At 48.3% G+C, this 21,399-nt stretch overlaps 2 protein-coding genes across 5 annotated transcripts; one reads left to right on the forward strand and one right to left on the reverse strand.

Moving 5' to 3' along the window:
- Positions 1-3,091: 3,091 nt before the first annotated feature.
- On the forward strand, positions 3,092-6,177 carry LOC103626677 (pollen receptor-like kinase 5). The gene is made up of 3 exons (XM_008647073.3): positions 3,092-4,199; positions 4,311-4,988; positions 5,103-6,177. Exons 1-3 carry the CDS (start codon positions 3,512-3,514, stop codon positions 5,711-5,713), a joined length of 1,977 nt encoding a protein of 658 aa, XP_008645295.1. The 5' UTR covers positions 3,092-3,511; the 3' UTR covers positions 5,714-6,177.
- A 2,438-nt stretch (positions 6,178-8,615) lies between these two features.
- On the reverse strand, positions 8,616-11,871 carry LOC100193879 (Transcription initiation factor TFIID subunit 7). 4 transcript variants are annotated; one of them, XM_008682983.1, is made up of 6 exons: positions 11,630-11,869; positions 11,330-11,469; positions 9,799-9,932; positions 9,593-9,712; positions 9,431-9,491; positions 8,616-9,010 (listed from the first exon to the last, which is right to left on the reverse strand). In XM_008682983.1, exons 2-6 carry the CDS (start codon positions 11,451-11,453, stop codon positions 8,856-8,858), a joined length of 594 nt encoding a protein of 197 aa, XP_008681205.1. In that variant the 5' UTR covers positions 11,454-11,469; positions 11,630-11,869; the 3' UTR covers positions 8,616-8,855. The 4 variants fall into 4 exon arrangements, with proteins under 4 accessions (XP_008681205.1, XP_035823608.1, XP_008681208.1 ...); NM_001138956.1 differs by having other exon boundaries at positions 8,618-9,010; positions 11,330-11,499; positions 11,630-11,843; XM_035967715.1 differs by lacking the exon at positions 9,593-9,712 and having other exon boundaries at positions 11,330-11,499; positions 11,630-11,871.
- Positions 11,872-21,399: the final 9,528 nt, after the last annotated feature.

Below are 21,399 nucleotides of genomic sequence, written 5' to 3' on the forward strand. Positions count from 1 at the left end.
CCGCACGCCCCGTCGCATTAACTCCGCGGCGGGAAAGGCGGCGCCTCTGGCAGGGGAAGCGAGCGGCGCTTCGCCTTTGCCATAATGACTGCATCAAAAAAGGTACGCCACGTCATTCGATTTCGAATCCTTTTCCTTTTCCTCTTTCTCTCTCTTACGACAGGGACCGGGAAAGGGGGATACCCCAAAAAGGATCCTTCTCCGTGAAGGAACCAGGCTCCGAGCCTCCCTACTGATCAGAGGTTCGAAGGCTGGCCCCTCGGAGGGGTTCAACAGCCGCCTCATAGCGCGTGGGCTCCACACCCACTACTGGTCAGAGGTTCGAAGGCCGGCCCCTCGGAAGGGTTCAACGACCGCCTCAGGCTACTCGGGCTCCGCGCCCACTACTGATCAGGGATTCGAAGGCTGGCCCTCGAAGGGTTCACAGCCGCCTCAGACGCAGAGCAAGGGATGACCATGGGTACGTTCGATACATAACCAAGGCTTGGGCTGTGCTCCCGAGGTACCCTAGGACATTTCCGAGACTAGCGGGAACGATCTTGTAACGAAATCCCATCAGAGGGAGGCATCGAGCCCTCGGACCCCGTCGACAGGGGACCGGGTCCGGCAGATCACCCGCAGGTACTTTTGGGCGCGCCTCTGGGCCTCTAGCCGACCCCTAGCAAATGGGGCACGGACGTCCGCTCGGATTACCCGCCAGCAGCTCACCGGAGACACCATGTTCGGCGCCCACCGAGGGCAACATGGCGCTTTCCCCCCTCCTCCTTGCGGAAAGGCGACGCAGGGGCGTATGTAAAAAAGTCGAGTCTGTCCCTGATCGTCCTCTCGCCCTGTGCAGAGGCTCGGGGGCTGCTCTCGCAAACCCGGCTCCGGCCAAACCGTTGACAGCGTCAACATACCAGCCCGAGAATTTGGGACCCGACCGTGCACCCGGGCTACGGCCAGCTCGCATGAGGGAACAACCAGACCAGCCAAATCATTGCGCGAGGCATTAAGACCTCGTAGGAGTCAAACCACTCCTCCGAGGCCTCGGGGGCTACACCCGGCGGGTGCGCTCGCGCGCACCCACCAGAACAAAACGCAACCGAGAAAGGCTAGTCCCCTTGCAAAAAAGTGCGACAAAAGCCTCCAAGCGAGTGTTAACAATCCCTTCGAGGCTTGGGGGCTACTGTCGGGGACCATAATTAGGGGTACCCTCAAGGCTCCTAATTCTCAGCTGGTAACCCCCATCAGCACAAAGCTGCAAAGGCCTGATGGGTGCGAACAAGTCAGGGATCGGTCCATTCGAGGGACTCGATCACGCCTCGCCCGAGCCTAGCCTCGGACAAGGGCAGCCGACCCCGGAGGATCTTCGTCTAGCCCGAGGCCCCCCTCCAGCAACGAACACATTTCCGGCTCGCCCGAGGCCCTGTCTTCGCCAAGAAGCAACCCTGACCAAACCGCTGCGCCAACCGACCAGATCGCAGGAGCATTTAATGCAAAGGTGGCCTGACACCTTTATCCTGGTGCGCGCCCTTCAGTCGACAGAGGTGAAGTGACCGCAGTCACTTTGCCGCTCCACTAACTGACCTGACAGAAGGACAGCGCCGCCTGCGCCGCACCGACTGCAGTGCCACTTGACAGAGTGAGGCTGACAGGCAGTCAGGCCCGACCTCAGTCCTCAGGCACCATAGGAAGCTCCGCTCCGCCCGACCCAGGGCTCGGACTCGGGCTAAGCCCCTGAAGACGGCGAACTCCGCTCCGCCCGACCCAGGGCTCGGACTTGGGCTAAGCCCCAGAAGACGGCGAACTCCGCTCCGCCCGACCCAGGGCTCGGACTTGGGATAAGCCCCGGAAGACGGCGAACTCCGCTCCGCCCGACCCAGGGCTCGGACTTGGGCTCAGCCCAGAAGACGACGAACTCCGCTCCGCCCGACCCAGGGCTCGGACTTGGGCTCAGCCCCAGAAGACGACGAGCTCCGCTCCGCCCGACCCAGGGCTCGGACTTGGGCTCAGCCCCAGAAGACGACGAACTCCGCTTCGCCCGACCCCAGGGCTCGGACTCAGCCCTGGCCTCAGCCGACGGTCTCCGCCTCGCCCGACCCAGGGGCTCGGACTCGACCACGGCCACGGAAGACAGACTCAACCTCAACCTCGGAGGAGCCTCCACATCGCCCAACCTAGGGCGCGGACCGACCACGTCGACAGGAGGCGCCATCATTACCCTACCCCAAGCTGGCTCAGGCTACAGGGAACAAGACCGGCGTCCCATCTGGCTCGCTCCGCCAGATAGGCAATGATGGCGTCCCGCACGCTCCCTGACGACGGCAGCTCTCCGCCCCCTTACGGAAGCAAGAGGACGTCAGCAAGGACTCAACAGCCCCGACAACTGTCCTTCCGCCAGGCTCCAGCGCTCCTCCGACGGCCACGACATCACACGAACCGGGTGCCAAAACCTCTCCGGCTGCCACGACGGCGTGTACTTAGGGCGCTAGCTCTCCTCCGCTAGACACGTAGCACTCTGCTACACCCCCCATTGTACACCTGGATCCTCTCCTTACGCCTATAAAAGGAAGGACCAGGGCCCTCTTACAGAGGGTTGGTCGCGCGGGGACGAGGACGAGACAGGCGCTCGCGTGAGGCCGCTCGCTCCCTCTCCTGCGTGGACGCTTGTAATCCCCTACTGCAAGCGCAGCCGACCTGGGCGCGGGACGAACACGAAGGCCGCGGGATTTCCACCTCTCTCACGCCTGTCTCTGGCCACCTTTCTCCCCCTTCGCGCTCGGCCTCGCGCCGACCCATCTGGGCTGGGGCACGCGGCGACATTTCACTCGTCGGCACAGGGACCCCACGGTCTCGAAACGCCGACAATATTTAAATGAATGATAATAAATCTTGACACATATATAAACCAAATACATTAATTATTATATGAATCATTTAAAAAGATAAAATATATTTTATTTTGGAACGGAATGAATATATACAAACTACATTTATAATTTATAGGTTAATTAATAAATGTATATTTAGTTTAAAATAAATTATATTTTGGTATGGGAGAATATTAGAAGATAAAAATCAAACACATGACAATTAGAAAAAGTGCAAAAGTGAATCATGAACCTACGCAAGGCTAAAACCTGCTCTCGCATCCAACTCCAATCAGGAACGGAATGACACAGAAAACCGGCCGCAGCGCCAACAGACGCGGCTGCTGTGCTGTGTTTGCCTGCCGTCTCTTCTCTCGCCAATTCTATTCTTAGGCTATCTACCTCCCTCCCCACCTGGCGTCGCGACCCATCACCGCATTTCCTTCCCGCCACCTCCTCTCTCCCCTCCATTCCTTCACCCCATGCACACGCGGGACGCGTAGCTTCGCCCTCGCCTCCTCCCACTACGACGCGCACGGGCGTGCGTGCATGCGGCGAGCGGTCACGGCCCCTCCGGCAAGGCGACCACCGCCGTGCGCGTGAGAACACCGGCTCGGCTCGTCTCGTCGGACGACTCGCTCGGCGCCGCCCGCGTCCCCATGGCGCGGCCGCGGCCGCACGGCTGCATCGTCCACGTTGCCTTCGTATTCGCGTTCGCGTCTGCCGTCCTCCTGCCGCCGGCCGCGGAGGGTGTCCAGGAAGGCGACGTGCTGGTCGCGTTCCGGGACACGCTGCGCGGTCTGGACGGCGCGCCGCCGGGCCCGCTGCGGAACTGGGGCACGCCGGGTCCGTGCCGGGGCAACTCCTCCTCCTGGTACGGCGTGTCGTGCCACGGCAACGGCTCCGTGCAGGGCCTGCAGCTGGAGCGGCTCGGCCTGTCGGGTGGCGCGCCCGACCTGTCCGTCCTCGCCGTGCTCCCGGGCCTGCGCGCGCTCAGCCTCTCCGACAACGCGCTCACCGGCGCCTTCCCCAACGTGTCCGCGCTCGCCGTGCTCAAGATGCTCTACCTGTCGCGGAACCGCCTGTCCGGCGCCATCCCCGAAGGCACGTTCAGGCCCATGCGTGGCCTCCGCAAGCTGCACCTCTCCTCCAACGAGTTCTCCGGCCCCGTCCCGGAGTCCATCACCTCGCCGCGCCTGCTGGAGCTGTCGCTCGCCAACAACCACTTCGAGGGCCCGCTGCCGGACTTCTCCCAGCCGGAGCTCAGGTTCGTCGACGTCTCCAACAACAACCTCTCCGGGCCCATACCGGTAGGGCTCAGCCGCTTCAATGCAAGCATGTTCGCAGGTAGCAATTCGATCGATCCGTCGATTCTCGCTCGCCTCATCTTTAATTTTTTTTCCCCGGCCTCTCTGTACGTTTTGTTGATGAACGACGACGACCTTACATGCAATGCAGGCAACAAGCTCCTCTGCGGCAAACCACTAGAAGTGGAATGCGACAGCTCGGGGTCGCCGCGCACCGGCATGTCGACCATGATGAAGATCGCCATCGCGCTCATCATCCTTGGCGTGCTGCTCTGCGTCGCGGGCATCACCACGGGCGCCCTCGGCAGCCGGAAAAGGAAGCCGAGGCGCGCGGCCGCCGAGAGGCTGGGAGGCGGCGACCAGACGCCCTCCAACCCGAAGCTCAACACCGCGCCGGCCGTCAACATCGAGAACGCAGCCAGCACCAGCCAGCCGCGCACCGCCGCCGCGGCCGGGGGCGCCGCCTCCGCCGCCGCGGCCGCGGGGAAGCGCCCGCGCCGCGACGAGCACGGGCGGCTGGTGTTCATCCAGGAGGGCCGCACCCGGTTCGAGATCGAGGACCTGCTCCGGGCGTCGGCCGAGGTGCTGGGCAGCGGCAACTTCGGGTCGTCGTACAAGGCGACGCTCTGCGAGGGCCCCGCCGTGGTGGTGAAGCGGTTCAAGGACATGAACGGCGTCGGGCGGGAGGATTTCTCGGAGCACATGCGTCGCCTCGGCCGCCTCGCCCATCCCAACCTCCTCCCACTCGTCGCCTACCTGTACAAGAAGGAGGAGAAGCTCCTTGTCACCGATTACATCGTCAATGGCAGCCTCGCGCAGCTCCTACATGGTACTCTCCTACCACAACAACATTTTTTTGGCATACTCTCCTACAGTACATACAACAAGAAAATGAAATTAAACATAGCTGGGTGATTCTGAACTTGAACTTGATGATGATCAGGTAACCGAGGGTCGCTCTTGGACTGGGGGAAGCGTTTGCGGATCATCAAGGGCGCGGCGCGGGGGCTGGCGCACCTGTACGACGAGCTGCCGATGCTGACGGTGCCGCACGGGCACCTCAAGTCATCGAACGTGCTGCTCGACGGCGCGTTCGAGGCGGTGCTGTCGGACTACGCGCTGGTGCCCGTCGTGACGCCGCAGATCGCGGCGCAGGTGATGGTGGCGTACAAGGCGCCCGAGTGCATCGCGCCGCAAGGGAAGCCGTCCAAGAAGAGCGACGTGTGGAGCCTTGGGATCCTCATCCTGGAGATACTCACCGGCAAGTTCCCGGCGAACTACCTCCGGCAGGGGCGGCAGGGCAACGCGGACCTGGCCGGGTGGGTGCAGTCGGTCGTCACGGAGGAGCGCACCGGCGAGGTGTTCGACAAGGACATCACGGGGGCCAGGGGCTGCGAGTCCGACATGGTGAAGCTGCTCCAGGTCGGCCTGGCCTGCTGCGACGCCGACGTCGACCGGAGGTGGGACCTCAAGACGGTCATCGCGCGCATCGACGAGATCCGGGAGCCCGAGCCCGCCGCCGCCGCCGCCGCCTCCGAGTCGTCATCGTCCTAGGCGAGCACCCGCGCATGTACTAGACCAAGCAAATCCCACTGATCGATCAGCAAGTCGTCGTGCGTGCATGCCTGAGGTACCTCCTCCGAGACGAGGATTTACATACGCGGCGGCCATGCGCATGAATGAATCGTCGGTTGCTTATATGGTTCAATCAATCAATCAACTAAAGTTGGATGCGTTGGTGGTCGACTGATCGGTTTGATGAACAAATTAAAGCGTTTGAGACGGGATGGATCTTGGTAATACGGTTTCTGATATGCTCATGGGGAATTTTTCAATCGTGTAAATTGGTTTAGCTTAATTAATCTGTCAAAGGAAAAGAGGTCTAGTGACAGTGTTAGTAGTGTGTGAGAGGATTTAAATTCGTGTCTTGTAATTGCGATTAATTCGTACAAATCCATACTATTCATACTCAAATTAAAATCATGTTAGAATATATACATACTAGTGTTTAGATGTTTCTCGAATAATTTCCCAAGTATTGTTTTTTTTAGTTTGCTTGTGTGCTTCCTGCATCTGCCATCTGGGGGGAAAATGTATCTAGATGCGATGCATACTTGATTTCCTTTTTTTTGTCTGCTCCGTATCCAAGTGAAAACTTCCTTCGTACACTTGAATTTTGTGAGCGTGTTATTGCAAAGAATTAGGCGTTTCTTAGGAAGGTCTATATCTAGATTTGCAAATCATCATAAGTTAACTTTAACTAAAATTAATATGTGGGAGAGAACATTTTGATCACAATCTTAGCTTTATTCCCATTAATGTATACTCATTCACTTTCATGCATGTCATTACTTTGTTCCAAACTATAACACACTGCTTTTTTTTCTAGTATGTACCGAGTTATACATTATGTCAAATCATGTAAAAGATATGTATTCAGAAAAGACTTAATATTTTATAATATAGAATAAAGAACTATTCAGGAATAAAATGGGAAATGAGAGAAAGAAAATTTTCACAAGACAATTTGATTTTCTAAATATATAGTTTCCAACTCTATACCAACTACTATATCTCAACTTTATACCAACTACTATATATTTTATCATTTCTTTTTAACTCTATTCTTCACCCACCAATCTCTTATTTTTCCCCTCTGATCTAGGTGTTCACAGTAGGTGCATGCACTGAGCGACAATTTTGGAGTTGGAGATGCATGTACTCTAGAAATAGAGTTTCTGGTTCCCTTGAGTAGCCTAAATAGTTCGTCGCTGCGACAGTTTTCTACTGTATTTCAACTCTATCTCTATAAGGTACCGATTAGAGTTCATCACTGCGGATAGCCTAAAGATCCATTACCTAATCTCTAAAAACTAAAAAGAATAGATATATTGTGGAAACGACTATTGTGCACAAGACTTGTATTAGATGCAAATGTGTTAGACTACCCGCAACGGTTCCCTCTAAATTTTTTCCCTTATACCGCACTATGGAGCCACCTCATCCTAATTCTATCCCCTACTTTTCTCTTCCCGGCAATGGTTACCCCTAAATTCTCCCCCTATTACCCACCCAACCATAAAATATCGTTTTCTACACCTATTTATCATCCAACATCAATTTTTTTCCAAATACCAAACTCCAACGTGCACTGTCATGTCGTTGTGCGCGCAGGGAAGGGGGCTAGCGCCCTCACGCTGCATCTGGCGAATGCCTGTAGGCTCCCCTAGTACTAGTACTGTAGCCGTTAGGGGTGTTTGTAGAGACAAACGGTGCAGCACATAGGGTGACACTGGCGCCACTAACCGAGGGAAGGGGGAGGTCAAGCGGTAGGTGGTGCAGATAGTCTTAGACTGAACACAGCGGCTACCGCGCGCGCGCCCCCTCCCTTGCATGGTGGCTACAGACGCACGCGGCAGCCTGCAGCACGGCACCCTACAGCGCTCCCCACGCCGCGGTACTCTTCTCTCTCCCCTCAGCTGCAGCGCGCATCCAAGTCCCCCCTTGTGTTGTACATGTGGGCCCGCCTTCAATTAATAGTAGAAGAAAAATTGATAGTAGATGAAAAGTAGTATAGAAAATGATATTTTATAGTTGTAGTGGGGTATAGGGGAAGTATTTAGGGGAAACCACTGCGAGAGATGAAAAAGTAGAGGTAAAACTATTGATGATGTGACCCAGAAAAATGATATAGGGAGAAAAATTTAGAGGGAACCGCTGCGGATAGTCTTAGCGACTAGTGACTGTAGGCCAACTACGTGGAACGCTCGACTCGCGATAGATTAATGGCCCATACTGAGAGAACTTTGAGCGGTGGAACATGACCTACAACTTGTTGTTTATTTGTTTGGCTTTAATCAGTACTAATTTTACAGTGTTTCTATAAATTATAGTTATAGAAGTTAAGTTTAAATAGCTGGCTTTAATCAAAGTGAATAGACTGCTAGAATTCGGTACACGTTCGGTTGCTATTAATAGGGCTCGGTTAGCAGCGAAACTAAGGAAAAAGAAAATCAAGATCGATGGCGATGGCGTGTCCTATAGCTGGCCAGGCATTAGACAACACTAGAGTGGAGTTCTATAATAAAAAAGACTGCCAATAATACAACTTATGTACTCCCTCAATCCCATAAAAATGTCGTTTGACTCTTTTGACCTCAAGTTTGACCGACTCATCTTTTTCTAATTTGTGAAAACGTAGAAAAAATCAGTTCCTAGCTAAAGTAAATCATATGATAAACTAAATCACAATGAAAATAAATAATAATTATGATTTTTTGAATAAAATAAGCCAGTCAAACTTCATAGCAAAAAAAGGCAAATGACACCCTTTGCGGGACAGTGGAGTAAATTTTACCAGTCTCTTGTCGATGGGACTAATTCTTTCGTACTACCGCTAGCATTTGCTATTATCATCCTAAAATTTTTCTTGATTTTAAAACGAGTTCAAATCAAATTAAATCCAATAAAATGCTACTTAGCAGTTGTTATTTATAACTATTTTGCTAGTACATGCAGTAACATCATCTTGTTTGGCATTATAGCGTCACATCATGTTTACCGTGACAGTACATGCTTCAGCGAACAACAAACACATTGTTTGTTACAAATATATACATTCTGATTTATTCAAATTGCGAAGTTTGGCATGGCTCGCCTGGACCACTGAGGCTGCACCCAGTCCAGGTCCTCCATTTCAGTTATCTGAATCATCACTGTCGCTCCTCTCAGGATCAGCTTCCTCTCCATTCGCGGCGGGCTCCTGAACCCCAGGCTGCTTTGCTGCACGAGCTACTGGAGGTTTCTTACGATCACCACCTTCTTCGCCTCCTGTCGCACTGGCGTTCTGGTCTACTAGTAGTCAAGGAAAAATGCCATCTACAGAGTTCGCAAAAAACGGTGAAACAAAGCTGTAGGCAGAGAATCCTTCAACCAACAGACCAAATGCATGTCAGACTTATCGATGTTATAAGCAACCAATTCAGAAGTATAACTGGTGTTCAAGTGTAGCTTTCAAAACATTAAACATCTATCTGAAACCACTATACAGACAAGATTCAAAGAAACACGTCATTGTGCTTGTCAAAAAGGGAGGGAGCTCCATGTAGGCAAACCGTTTGTCAACCAACGTTAGTAGCCAGAAAAATACTGAGAAAACTATTACCTAAATAAATAGTAAAAAAGAGTACTATATACCATTTTTTCCCAGCTGCTAGAATACAACACATGCTACCATTTAGCAAGTGGCAGGCGAAGAAAACAAAAGGATACTGACAGATACTCCATGCATGATACTGATAAGATGCTTCTCAACTTGGTTAACCAGCTCTGCCTGCAAAATTGTACGAGGAATAATCAGAGTTCCACCTAGAAGTGTTTCTATGAACATGAACTGGGTAACAAGTAGAGCTCGAGGGCAATAAATTTTATTACGTTCAAGTCTGGTTCTCTGCGGAAACGTCGCCTGCGTGCATCCCTCATTGGAGGAGTAAGCCCATGCTTGTACTCGACTCCTTCTGGAGCAGGATCATTTTCTTCTCTTACCATAATCATCTGTTTCAGTTTGTTTTCAGTGGACGATTTGAAGATACGAAGTTTAATAAATAAACAGGTGACATACATTAAACATGCACTTTTACCTGACCAACATCAGCAGTTTTAATTAGTACAGAATCATCATATGTTTTGTATGACTCCACCACAGCAGGTAGATCCAAGAGAGATGCAGGAAAGCTCTCATTACCGATCATAAATGTGCCATTTCTTCCATCCTCTGTAAGAACAAATATCTCATCAACGCACAAGGGAACAGTTCAAAATTTCAATTCTTAAATACATATCTAGTCTAGCGTAGAGTTCAAGTTATATGCTCACAAATAAGAGGGGCCATAGTGTTTCGCTGTGATGCACATAGTGGATGTAATATCCAATGAATCACATATAATCTTTGCCTCACTCTGAAGCTAAAAATTCCTAAAAAAAACAAACTCTCAAGCTAAAAGCTTCACAATAAGGACTTACCATGCCCAACGTGAAACAAATTTAACTGTTTGGAGTCATACTTAGTTACTGATCTTGAGTTATTTCTGAGACTACCAACAGCAATCTAACTATTTCATGATTTCATCTGAATCAGAGAATGTGCTGCATGAAGCATATGTGAGCCAAGTAATGCTCCCAAACATCTTATGTAGGAGAAGAGAGAAATCATTAAACACAGGGAAACATGATTTGCAAAGTACAATTAACAAAAGCATGAAGCACAACACTTGGATTCCTAATTTTTGAATTGTTCACCATTAAATTATTACATCAGCTGCTAAATATTGACCAATGCATCCCATAGTAAATGGATCTTCAGTACGTGATTAACATCAAGGCTTATCTAAAGGTAAAGCAATCAGATTGCTGAAACTGCTACCTTGAACCAGAACACAAGCTTGGAATGTTTTGCTCAGATTTGCTTCGACTGTCGATTATGAAAGAACCCTATTATTCTGATCGACTAACCTATAAATACTTAAGCACCTCAAGGAATTTCCAAATGAACAATCTCTTAAACTCACAAGCAAACTGATCCATGCTAAGTCAATAATCCCAACGCCAATTGCATAATAAACCAACAGTCTAGCACCACACATAAACCTATCACCACAAAGTCTGGAGCAAGAACAACCATCCTAATAATCTCAGCCACCTAGCGCAGGACAGGCACAATGGAGTGTGTGATCTCTGGCCTCTAATTCTTTAACGGTCATCTGTTCCAACAACTCCGAAGAACGGAACAGCAGTTAGTCATGCTAGGGCAAGACCCGGCATACCCAAGCCAAACTCCCAACGAGCTGTGGCAATCAGGACCAGAGAGCCACTAACATAAGTATATAACATCAATTAACAGAATAATAGCCTCACGCGTCGCCAGCGCCTTGGAAGCCCGAAGCCCCCACATACCACGGGTTACCAGCCTCACGCGTTCCCGGCGCTTGGAAGCCCCACTGCACCTGACCTGACTTCTTAATTCCGTTTAAAAGTCTACAGGCACGTAATTCCCGAGCAGCAAATTCATGAACCGCGGTTTCCGAAGGGGCTTCTTGCCTAGTACACGCTAGGTTTTCGGAGAAAGGGGGTAGGATTCGAGGATGAGAGACGGGGGAAATGAGGTAAACTAACCTGAGAAGGAGAGGTCCAGGGAGGCCTCGTCGGGGTTGGAGGAGGAGGCGGCGGATTCATTCATGAGGCGCTCGATCCGCTCTGCGACGGATGGCGGCACGCGGAGGATGAACTGCTCCTCCATCGCAGTCCCAAATCCACTGGGACAGTGGATCGAAACTTAGGGATCTCTGACTCAAGCGAAATAACACTAATCAGGAAGAGACAGTGGGGAACAAGGAAAATAAAGGAACAAGAACTAAGGGAGCAGAGAAGATCGAGAATAGGTAAGGCCGGAAGGAGATAAACTCATCGACTCACCGTTCGCTGGAGGTCGCGAGACCCACGCTGTGCCGCTGATTTTCTCCACTGTCCCGAGTCACGCAGACTCCGTGGTGGCTCTTCTCGCGCGGAGCAGCAGTCTGGCGGAGAAAGAAGCACTCTCTGGCTTGGCACTGGTTTCCGCGGAGGCTCGTCGCCGGCGAGAGAAATAGGTAGCAATTATTTCACGCTGGGCAGGTTAACGCCGTGCGTGCCGCTTGTTGTGCTAGTCGGGCCTAATTGTTACACGGAGTGATAATATTCTAAGACCAACTCCAGCAGTCTGCCTCTCCGTATCCCTAAAACGCGCGGCCAACACATTCTCTCTCCTCTCCGTATCCGTCTCCGTTTCCAGCAACACTCCCCATCCCACTCCGCATGCAGTCTATGACACCTGGGGCCCGCCAGCAGGCGCGCGCGCACGCAGAGAGCTGCGGAGAGGAGAGAGAAAGTGTGGAAATGGGGAGTGCAGGGACACGACGTCCATTTTGCGGAGAGGGATGCGGAGCCTGCTGGAGCGCGCAATAGTGCCTCAGACCGTGCAAAATGCGGATGCGGAGTGGGATACGGAGTCTTGCTGGAGTTGGTCTAAGACTTAGAATACTATGCGCTGTACCGCGGGTTGATAACCTAGAACTAGAGAGGCTCTTAAGCAAAGTTGTCGTGGCCGAAGGGTAACTTTCTATCCAATCTGTCGGATCATACATCAACGACTCAGACCAATTCAACCCTAAACCGAAACGGTATGGAACGTTGTCCGCCAGATGACGATCGACGATCACGTTTTAATGAAGCAGGATGTGATCTGCACCGCAGGATCAAAGATCTACGACCACGCGAGCCACTCAATCGAAGGGGTATGGTCTTCTAATCATGGCATTCAAACACAGATCTAATCATGGCCACTGAATTGAAAGCTGTTTGCAGCAGATGGCGAACACAATGACTGAAATGCAAGCTCAGATGCAGCAAGAATGCCAGGAGATGCGTCAGGAGCGACAGGAAATGCGACAAGAGATGAGACAAGAACGACTGGAACAACAGTAGCAACCACCACTACCTCCACCATCACCACCAGTTCCACCTCGGGACAAACACCGGGAATTCATGAGTCACAAGCCACCTACATTCTCCAGCTCTTCAGATCCTGTACATGCTGATGATTGGCTGAAATCAGTGGAGAAGATGCTTAGTATTGCTCAATGCACAGATCGGGAGAAGGTGCTCTATGCGTCGGGTTGTCTCACTGGCCCCGCTGCTTATTGGTGGGACTACTACATTGCTGCTCATGCTGCTGCTAATACTATTACCTAGGCAAAATTTTCTACATAATTCAGAAACTACCATATTCCTGCTGGCCTGATGCAAATAAAGAAGGAATTCTTATCACTGAATCAAGGCAACATGTCAGTCAGTGAATACAGTGATAAATTTATTCAGCTGTCGAGGTATGCTCCAGATGAGGTTGCTGATGATGAAATGAAGAAGGAGCATTTCATGGAGGGACTTGTTGGGCCACTTCAGTATCAACTGGTTTCTCACACCTTCCCATCTTTCCAGAGGCTTCTGGACAAGGCTATAGCTAGTGAACACAAACGTGTTCAGCTCGGCGAGATGAAGAGGAAGGCTATCACCTAGGGGTAGGGGAGCAGTAGCATCCGTCCTCGCTATGTTCCACCCCAGGGTACACCAGCTCATCCTGGAGGAGGGCAACATCCTGCTCAGTATACACCACAGGCGACTCCACAAACTCCACATACTCATCAGGCTGCCCCCACTGACACCCCAGCAAGACCTGCAGGACAGGGTACAGTCACCATTTGCTTCAAGTGTGGTGAGGTTGGGCACTACGCTAAAGCTTGTCCGAAGAGGATCTCCAACACACTTGTTCGGAGCAATGTCCAAGGCAAGCAACAGACTCCAGCTTCTGGCAAGAGATTCAGTATTGCCAGATTCAACCAAGTTAGTGTTGATGCTACTGCTGATAGAGCCGATATTGTTATCGGTACGTTTTATATTAATTCAGTTCCTGCAGCTATATTATTTGATTCTAGAGCTACACATTCGTTCATTTCTGCTCGCTATGTCAACACAAATGAGTTACCACTGCAAACTATGCAAAAACCCATGATAGTAATAACCCCTAAAGGGCCTATTGAAGCAAATCATATGACCAACAGATTAACACTGACAATCATGGGAAGAGAGTTCTGATCTATGTTTGTAGTATTAGAGGAAAGCAGTATAGATCTAATACTTGGTATGTCATGGTTAAGGAAAGCAAAGGCAGATATACATTGTGCTAGGGGAACCGTAGAACTCACCAGTCCAAAAGGAGAAAGATTTGAAGTCATGATTACCATAACCCCCTCTACCAGACCCGTCGTATATCTAGTAGATGGTAAATTTGTGGGCAAAAACATCCGTATGGTTAGAGATTTCCCATATGTCTTTCCAGAGGAGTTACCCAGGATGCCACCCGATAGGGAAGTTGAATTTGTTATTGATCTCTTACCTAGAACCGCTCCTATTTCTAAAAGGCCATATAGGATGTCAGTGGAAGAACTAAAAGAACTTAAGAAGCAACTAACAGAATTACACGAGGCGGGGTACATTTGTCCGAGTTCCTCACCTTGGGGAGCACCAGTTCTGTTTGTACAGAAGAAGGATGGTTCACAAAGGATGTGTGTTGATTATAGATCACTTAATGATGTCACAATCAAGAATTAGTATCCTTTACCTCGTATTAAAGATTTATTTGATCAGATGAGAGGTGCCAGAGTATTCTCTAAGATTGATCTCAGATCGGGTTATCACCAAATGAAGATTAGGCCTTCCGACATTCCCAAGACGGCTTTCTCTACCCGATATGGTCTATATGAGTTCACGGTCATGTTGTTTGGCTTGACTAATGCACTAGCCTACTTCATGAATCTGATGAACAAGGTGTTCATGGAATATCTTGATAAGTTCATCATGGTATTCATCAACGACATTCTGAATTATTCCAAGAATGATAGTGATCATGAGGAACATCTGCGATTGGTGCTACAAAAGTTAAGGATCAACTCTATGCCAAGTATAGCAAGTGTGAGTTTTGGCTTGACGAAGTACCATTCCTTGGGCACCTCATTTCTAATGGAGGAATATCAGTGGATCCTGCTAAAGTGGTAGAGATAGTAGGATGGAAGATACCGAGTTCAGTTACTGATATCCGGAGTTTCTTGGGACACGTAGGTTATTATCAGCGATTCATTGAGGGATTCTCCAAGATAGCCAAGCCTATGACCTCACTATTAGAGAAGGGAAAGGAGTTTTAGTGGTCTCGTGAATGTCAAGACAGTTTCAATCAACTAAAGTTTAGATTGATGTCACCCCCAGTGTTGATTATGCCAGATCTGTAAAAGGGATTTGATATATATTGTGATGTGTGCCGCCAGGGCTTGGGATGTGTTCTTATGCAAGAAGGACATGTCATTGCCTACACGTCTCGCCAGTTGCGGAAACATGATTTGAACTACCCCACTCGTGACTTAGAATTGGAAGTCGTAGTGCACGCTCTCAAGATTTGGAGGCATTATATAATGGGAACTAAGTGCCAAGTCTACATTGATCATAAGAGCTTAAAGTATATCTTCACTCAGAAAGATCTCAACCTAAGGCTACGCCGTTGGATAGAGCTCATAAAAAATTATGACTTGGAGATTCACTATCATTCGGGCAAGGTGAATCTGGTTGCGGATGCCTTGAGTCAGAAGGAGCATGTGCATGCAGCTATTGTCGCCCAGTTACCCGATGAGTTAATAGAAGATTTTAAAAGAATCAACCTGGGAATAGTTGCACATACTGAAGGGATCACTATTGAAGTGGAACCTACCTTGGAGTAAGAAATACGCAAGGGTCAGATCGGTGATGCTAAAATTCAGGAAATCAAAGATCTGATGGCAGAAGGTAGAGGTCCGAACTTCACGGAGGATGAACAAGGCAAAATATGGTTCAAGAACCGGATATGTGTTCCTGAGATTGACAGCCTCCGTGAGACCATACTGAAGGAATCCCATGACTCTGATTAGTCTATTCATCCTGGTAGCACCAAGATGCATCAGGATTTGAAACAGAAGTACTGGTGGTATGGGCTGAAAAGAGATGTAGCTGCACACATGGATGTATGTGATGTATGTCAAAGAGTCAAAGCTGAACATCAGAGGCCAGTTGGACTGCTGCACCCATTAAAAGTGCCTGAATGGAAGTGGGAGGAAATTGGTATGGATTTCATTGTTGGGTTACCTCGCACCCCGAAATGTTATGATTCCAAATGGGTGATCGTGGATAGATTAACCAAAGTGGCTCACTTCATTCCGGTCAAGACCACTTACAAGGGTTCTCAGTTGGCAGAGTAATATATGGCTCGAATTGTGTGCCTATATGGTGTATCGAAGAAGATTGTTTCTGATCGAGGATCTCAATTTACCTCAAGATTTTGGCAGAGTCTTCATGAGAACATGGATACGAAGTTGAACTTCAGTTCAGCCTATCATCCTCAAACTGATGGCCAGACTGAGAGGACCAACCAAGTACTTGAGGACATGTTAAGGGCTTGTGCTCTTAAGCATGGAGGCAGTTGGGACAAGAGTCTGCCATATGCAGAGTTCTCTTACAATAATAGTTATCAGGCCAGTCTAAAGATGTCAGCATTTGAAGCTTTGTATGGTAGAAAGTGCAGAACTCCTCTGTATTGGGACTAGACTGGTGAAAGACAGTTCTTTGGGCCTGAAATTATTCATGAGGCAGAAGAACAAGTTCTTATGATCCGGGAGAACTTGAGGGTAGCACAGACTCGGTAGAAGAGCTATGCTCATAATCGGAGAAGACCGCTGGAATTCGAGGAGGGTAATCACGTGTACTTAAAGGTGTCACCAATTCGTGGGATAAGAAGATTCAAAGTTAAAGGCAAGCTATCCCCTCGCTTTATTGGACCCTTCAGAATCTTTAGGCAAGTTGGGGAGATGGCCTACCAGCTTGAGCTATCAGATCATCTGTCTGATGTACATGATGTGTTCCATGTATCTCAGCTGAAGAAGTGTCTCCGTGTCCCAGAGGAACAGTTACCAATGGAAGAACTCAATGTGCAAGGTGATCTAACTTCCACGAAGCATCCTATGAAGATCATTGACATCTTGACTCGGGTTACAAGGAATAAAGTGATCAAAATGCGCAAAGTGTAATGGAGTCATCATGGTGAAGATGAAGCTACTTGGGAGAGAGAAGAACTACGAATAGAATTTCCCCATCTCTTCCCTAGTTCCTCTTAATCTCGGGGTCGAGATTATTTTTAAGGGGGTAGGATTTGTAATACCCAACTTGTGAATAATAAGAGAAGGATTAGTCTTCCTATATGTATTGCTCTCTACTTATTAGAACACACGAATAATTATATTTAAAGTGAATAATTCTCTAATGAAACATAAATAATCCATGCATCATGTTGGAGTTTATTTGTTTGTGCATTCACACATAACAATAATAGTAATAAAAATATATTGATGATGAGGATGAGGTTTAACCTAATTTGGAATTTAGAAATTGGAAATAACATAGAAAGGGGAAAAGAAAAAAATACTACACAATATAAAGAAAATAAATATATTCTCTTCATACTGGTATTTGAATTTGTGCATTTAGTCTAAGTATAAATTTCACAACAAAATTTTGAATTTAAATTTGAAATTTAAAAATATAAAAGAAAAGAAAGGAAAAAGAAAAAGAAAAGAAAGTAAAAAGAAAAGGAAAAGAAAAAGGAAAAAAACATACCGCGCCTGGGCCGCCAACCTGCAATTCGACCGACCTGGCCTTTACCCTTCGTGCGGCCAACCCAGTTGCTGCCTGGCGCCGACAATCATGGCCCACTAGTCAGCTCCTTGCACCATTGTCTGTCGCTGACATGTGGCCCCACTAACCAGTCCAACCGAACCGCGCGCTTTCAGCAATAGCACTGACTGGCGGGCCCCACTCGCCAACCGGACTCGCCCCCACGTTCGCCACCCCTCACTTGCGCGTGGGCCCAAATTACCGGGAGCCTCTCCTATTCAGCGCGTGACCCGAGCAGAGCTCAACGACACACCGATTTTGCCGGACCGTTGTGGCCGCCCCGACCCCTCCCCTCACGTGCAAAAAATCATCAGCGGGAGCTCTTGCTATCTCGTTTCCTCACACCGGTACCAACACTTGAGACCCTTAGCGTAGCAGAGAGAGGTAGGGCAGCACTTGGGGCGGCCGCCACACGGCAATCGGGTCCACCCGATGTTCGAGGATCCGCTAAGGGTTTGGGGAGTTCCTCTACGGTGCTTGGTGGGTGCTCGCGACCGTGGGTAGAAGAATCGACCATCGGGGTGACCGGAATTTCTCACCGTGCTTCGGACTCTGCCGCGCTCGGCGGGTAGAGTACATAGACGTGCTAATCAAGGTGAGAATGCCGCTCTTGTGTTCACGTTACTATTCAACACGTATTGCCTCAGCGAATTGGGGTTTGGGTCACCGTGGCGTGTGGTATAGCACACCGACGACGGCTGCGCCGGGCGATGCCGCGCCGCCTGAATGGCCATCAGGAGATTGACGACGAGCGCCGACCGTGGATCTCCATAGGGACGATTGAGATTAGATCCGAGGAACCAATGCGAGGACCATAGATGGCCTGATGAACAACCGTGATTAAATGACGCGTACCCCTTCGTCGTTTTAAATCGGGGCCATGAATCAGTGATCATGCGGTCGGGAGAGAGTTGATGTCGTGGGCAATCCTCGACCATGGATCTTGGATCGTGCGCTCAGTGTGATAAACCAGTTTGCAAAGAGGAATAGATTTAATCTCGATCGTCAAGTTTCGATCGGACAACTGGGATTCAAGGATACCGCTTCGGTCATAGAATTTGCTAAAGAGCCCCTGTAGATTAACGAAATCAACCCGCAGTCTTGGTCCTTTATAAAACCATTACGCAGAGGCCTTGGTTTTTACAGTATAAACCCTGAACTTCCTGGAATTTATGTGTGCAGTACAGAGAACTGGTAAATTGGATAAATTAATATAGAAAATGATTTTCTAGTGTAAAAATAATTCCAGAACTTGTTTAATACATAGAAAATCCATTTTAATTCCTTTTTTATCCATTCCAGTTGCATTAATTTTGTATTAATATTGTTTATCATCTGGTAACTCTTTTTAGTCATAAAACATATATTAAAATTATCCACTTAACCTAGTATATAATAAACACTTAATAACTTTGAAAAATCATAACTTGTTATCCGTAATTCTGAATTTAGTGATTCTCGAACCTACGATCTCGTTGTGACGCGTAGATTATTATTATGAATTCTGTTCTCATGTTTTGTGTGATGTTAATTTCTTCTATACCATGTTTGTTTGTATTGCTTCGAGTAGACGAACAAGTGACAGAGGACCTAGGTGTTTAGCAGGTGGAAACTGCTGAGCAGGAGCTCATTGAAGGCAAGTCGTGCCCTTGACCACTTTTATTTACCCAATAATATTTTCTATAATTATTTTGGCATGCTTAGGTTTAATTTTGATGGGACCCAATAGGTCACCCTAGTTTGGTCATCTTTACACCTAGTTTACCCCTGAACTTTTGTGTAGTCTTTGCTATTGTTGTATGTGGTTTTGGGTGTTAAGATAATCATTACACATGGTCATGCTTTATTATTATTGTTCTATTCTGTTGATGATAAGACTATTATGTTAATTGGAACATGGAGCTTAACTTGAGAAACACGTGCCACCACAAGGGTGGAATGGGACACCCTTGGCTGACTAATTAGGAAAGCTAGTGGAGGTCTACCTTACCCAAAAGGGGCAACGACAGTAGAGGAGTTGGCAGTGTAGGGAGGTTCTCCGGTTGATTTTGCTGCGATGGCTTTTCAGATGAGGGATTCCTGCATTGTGCTCCCTAGAAACTATAGCGAGTTTTCTGAAGCTAGTGGAAGTTTGTAATGGCCTCGTAGTGTTACCTGCCTCGCTTCCTTGGTAGAGGTGTATGGGATTCATGACCCCTTGTCAAATGGGTAACATGACTTGTGGGTAAAGGGTACAACCTCTGCAGAGTGTAAAACTGGTAAACTAGCCGTGCTCGCGGTCTTGAGCAGCTCAAAACTCTCGCATGATTAATTTATGGAATTAAACTCAATTTGTCATTTCCATCGCATTGTGGTTTTATTATTAATTTTGATCTATTATTACTCTGGTTTGGTATATACTTACATTTAGTGACTACTAATAAAATTTGACCAACTTATTAAAAGCAATGCTCAGCTTTAACCCTTATTTGTTGATCAGCCTTACACTTCACATGAGCTCCCACCTTTGGTGAGTTCATGCACATTATTCCCCACAACTTGTTGAGCTATGATCTTTTGTGAGCTCACTCTTGCGATATATAACCCCCCACAGGTGAAGAGCGGGTAGTCCATGAGGAGGTCTACAATGAGGATTATGAGCTTATCTAGGTGACATCTCCTAGTCATCTTTATGGCGCCAAGGAATAATATTTAGTTTACTTTATTGTTACCATTTATTTTTTGTAAGATACTTCCGCTATGTAATAATGATTGTGACATTTATCTCTATACACTTTGTCATTATATGTAATGTTCTTCTTTGGCACACATATGAGACGCACCCGACTTTATCCCTTAAATTCGGGTGTGACATATCTCCTTCTAAATTCTCAGTGACTTGTAAAGCTAGCAAGAGACATCAAATTGTGTGGTGATCCTTGTGGGGTCTAAGTGGCCCTCGAGATTGAGGAGAAGCACTCAACTGGTCTAAGTACCGCTTGAGAGAGGGAAAGGGTTGAAAGAGACACGACCTACGTGCCTCCTCAATGGGGAGTGGGTTCTTCGGAACCGAACGTCGGGAAACAAATCGCTTGTGTCTTTGTGTTAATCTTGTATTGCGATTTGATTCTTCCTCTCACCTCTCTCTAAGTTCTCTTGGTTGAGTTCTCTTTTGAATTAGATCCCAAAGTTATTTGCATTGATTGAGCAACTCGTGGCAAGAAGAACTATCTTCCGCACTTCAATTTCATTATTACTCCTGCTAATGCTAACCTCAGGTGAAGTTCTTATTCAAAGTTTATAATTATTAGGTTTTACCTGTTCACCCCCTCTAGACGACTTTCAATTGTTATTAGAGCCCAATAATTCATTAGAGTCTAACAACTCGAAGTGATGTCATGTGAACACGCCAAGAAAGAGGTGCCGCTAGGGAAAGCATGAGCCTTCGGGAAAGAAGCATGAAGACAAGACTTCGTCAAAGGAGGTCAAGATATCCGACGACAAGCACAAGGTGGACAAGGATGAATCCACCGGATCCATCAAGTCGCACAAGAAGAAGGGCGATGTTGGGGGGCCTTCATCCTCCGAAGGTCCTCAAAAACGTGATTTAACAATATCTTCCAAGTGTGACATGTGAATAGGTACCTTCAGACTTGGGCTAAAAGCATATACGATGTAAAAAGCATGATCGTGACGAAGGTTGGAGTCGCTCCGAAGCTATGTGCAGGGGAGCTTCGGCTAAATGGCGGAAAAAGGAACCGACTTAAAGGGGAAAAGGCTATCTAGTCCTCATAGGATTGCCTATAAGTTAATAATAAATGTAAAGGGCATGAATGTAATTTCTCACAGGCTGCGTCATGTGCCTATAAATAGATGAACAGTACCCCTGTACTGTTCACGCTGACTGGTACTTGCTCGTGTGT

Source organism: Zea mays, chromosome 5, assembly GCF_902167145.1.
Source record: "Zea mays cultivar B73 chromosome 5, Zm-B73-REFERENCE-NAM-5.0, whole genome shotgun sequence".
Taxonomy (NCBI): Eukaryota; Viridiplantae; Streptophyta; class Magnoliopsida; order Poales; family Poaceae; genus Zea; species Zea mays.